The 2,463-nt window shown below is 59.9% G+C and overlaps 1 protein-coding gene across 1 annotated transcript; it reads left to right on the top strand.

Annotated features, from left to right (window-relative positions):
• Positions 1–693: 693 nt before the first annotated feature.
• NUPR1 (nuclear protein 1, transcriptional regulator) lies at positions 694–2,079 on the top strand. Its single transcript, XM_036303225.1, has 3 exons — positions 694–910; positions 1,323–1,470; positions 1,787–2,079. The coding sequence occupies exons 1-2, from the start codon at positions 796–798 to the stop codon at positions 1,457–1,459; spliced, it is 252 nt and encodes an 83-aa protein (XP_036159118.1). The 5' UTR covers positions 694–795; the 3' UTR covers positions 1,460–1,470; positions 1,787–2,079.
• The last annotated feature ends 384 nt before the right edge of the window (positions 2,080–2,463 follow it).

Raw genomic sequence — 2,463 nt, 5'->3', positions numbered from 1 at the left:
CCTCGTTTTACAGAGGGAAAAGCCAAGGCACAGAGAGGTAAAGTGGCTTGTCTGGGGTCACACAGGAGTAGTGGACCAGGGGCTTGAGATCCAGCTCCAAGATCTGCACCTGTAACCACTCGGCTCGCCTCCCTCTCAGGTGAAGGGAATGACCGAGGGGCTCCAGTTCAGAATATTCAGGGGGCTTTCCAAGGTGTTTCTTGGGAAAAGGAGTGATAGGGGTGAGAACCACTGACCTAGTGCTAGTTTGTTGATATCCTCTCCCCGCATTCCTTACCCCATATGCTGCCACACAGTCCTGAGTCTGAGCCACAACTGGGGTGGGAGTGAGGGTCAGCCGTGTGACCATGACCCCTACCCCAGAAGGGGCACGTGGCCGAGGGCAGCAGATGGACAGGAAGGAGTGGGCAGCCCTCAGGTCCCTGCTGGCCATGTTCCCAAGGACTATTTATGGCCAGACCTTGCCAGGCCCCTCCTCGCTGAGGGGCAGGGAATCTCCTCTGTGGAAAACACCAGGGCGGATGGGGCGAGCCCCAGCGAGCGGGGGGGTGGGGGGTGGGGGGCAAAGGGCTGGGACTCACGAGACTGACTTTTCCCCCCTCATACTGGGTGTTTACCGCGGTTCTGGGAAAGGGCCAGATTGCATCAGACAGGGCCTGCGGGGCTGGGCTACAGCCGCTGAGGAGGAGACATGGCCTTATAAGTCGGATCCAGTGAGCTGGGAGGTGCCAGGAAACCAGACACAAACTAAGCTGTAGAAGGCCAGAGAGACAGTGAGGTACTAGTAAGCCAGCCATGATGGCCACCTTCCCCAGAGCAGCCAGCTCGTCGCAGCAGCCCCTGGGCCCACAGGACGAAGACCCCAGCCTGGACGAGTCCGACCTCTACAGCCTGGCGTATTCCCAGCTGGGTAAGGCCTGGCCCTGCCCCTCCACTCTGACCCTCCTTCCTCCGGCGGGGAATAGGGACTATACCCCAAAGCAGCCGTTCTCAACCTGTGGGTCGCGACCCCTTTGGGGGTCGAATGACCCTTTCACAGGGGTTGCCTAAGACCACTGGAAAACACATATATAATTACATATTGGTTTTGTGATTAATCGCTATGCTTTAATTATGTTCAATTTGTAACAATGAAATTGGGGGTCACCACAACATGGGGAACTGTATTAAAGGGTCGCAGCATCAGGAAGGTTGAGAACCACTGCCCCAAAGCTATGTGGTGGCAACCCCAGCCTCCCGACTCCAACCCGAGCTCTTTCCACCGCCTCCCTGGGAGGCCAGCTGCCTCCAGCCGCTCACTCTGCTCTCGCCTGCGTTCCCAGGAGTGGGAGGCCGGAAAGGTCGCACCAAGAGAGAAGCCGCTGCCCACACCAACCGCCCCAGCCCTGGTGGGCACGAGAGGAAGCTGGTGACCAAGCTGCAGAACACGGAGCGGAACAAGCGAGGGGCGCGGCCCTGAGACCGCGGGAGGTGAGGTGCCAGGGGCCCAGGGCCGGGAGACCCTCCGCTTCGAGGGCCAGGACGGGAGGTGCTGGTTGGGTGGGGAGGGGGGATTAAAGACCTGGTGTCTCAACACAGAAGAAAATGAGACATACATTTGACTCAGTTTCCCAGTGACCGCTGCAAAGAGGGACACGTAGACCTTTTCCTACTGGAGGGAAATGTGGTTTACAGAGAGGGAAACTGAGGCCCAGAGAGGAGAGGGTCTTTCTCTGGAGTCACGGAGCAAGTGATGGCAGAATGACCCAGGCCTCTGTCCCTCGCACCAACTGCTTTCCTTCCCCAGAGGAGGCCGGAGCACGCACCCCCCACGGCGACGTTGGCAGGACCACGGAGGACCCCGCGCCCGGAGGCAGGACCCGGGCCTGCTCGCCCACCCGACTCCCAGGACTCCCCCACCTGCCTCAGGCTCTGAGGGGCCCCCAAGGGAGCACCTGCAGAACAAGGGCAAGATAGGGGGCAAGAGGCAGGGCGGGCGTGGAGGGGCAAAGCCACAAGGGCGCCCCAAAGAGAAAGGCGCCGAGGAAGCCGGAGCTCCCCGGGCGGGCGGGCGGCAATAAAGTGCAGCAGCAGCTGTGAGTCTTGTCCTCTCGGTGTGGCTCTGCGCGCCGGCTCCCTGTGTCTGCGGCCGCGTGGACCGAGAGCTTTGGTTCGGGTCTGTATTCGGTGACTGTGTGTGTGTGTGGGGGGGGGGGGGTCTGACTTTGCAGGGGCCTGCAGCGGGGAGTGTGTGTGTGTTCTGGCTTGGTCTGGGTGGGCATGCGCTTTGGTGCAGACGGTCCTGTGGTCTCTTCTGGGTGCAAGGACAATCGTCCGTTTCTTTTTAATCTGCCCATGACACAGTCCCCTCCCCAGCAGAACAGCCACCTTGTTGATCATGTTGTATTCCTATAAAACCACCTTTTGGAGGGAATTTCTTCACTGGTGCCGAAAGGAGCAAGCCGAGACTTAAACCATTAAGGG

This window comes from Myotis myotis, unplaced genomic scaffold, assembly GCF_014108235.1.
Source record: "Myotis myotis isolate mMyoMyo1 unplaced genomic scaffold, mMyoMyo1.p scaffold_m19_p_35, whole genome shotgun sequence".
Classification (NCBI taxonomy): domain Eukaryota; kingdom Metazoa; phylum Chordata; class Mammalia; order Chiroptera; family Vespertilionidae; genus Myotis; species Myotis myotis.
This window is presented reverse-complemented; position numbering and strand designations above follow the sequence as displayed.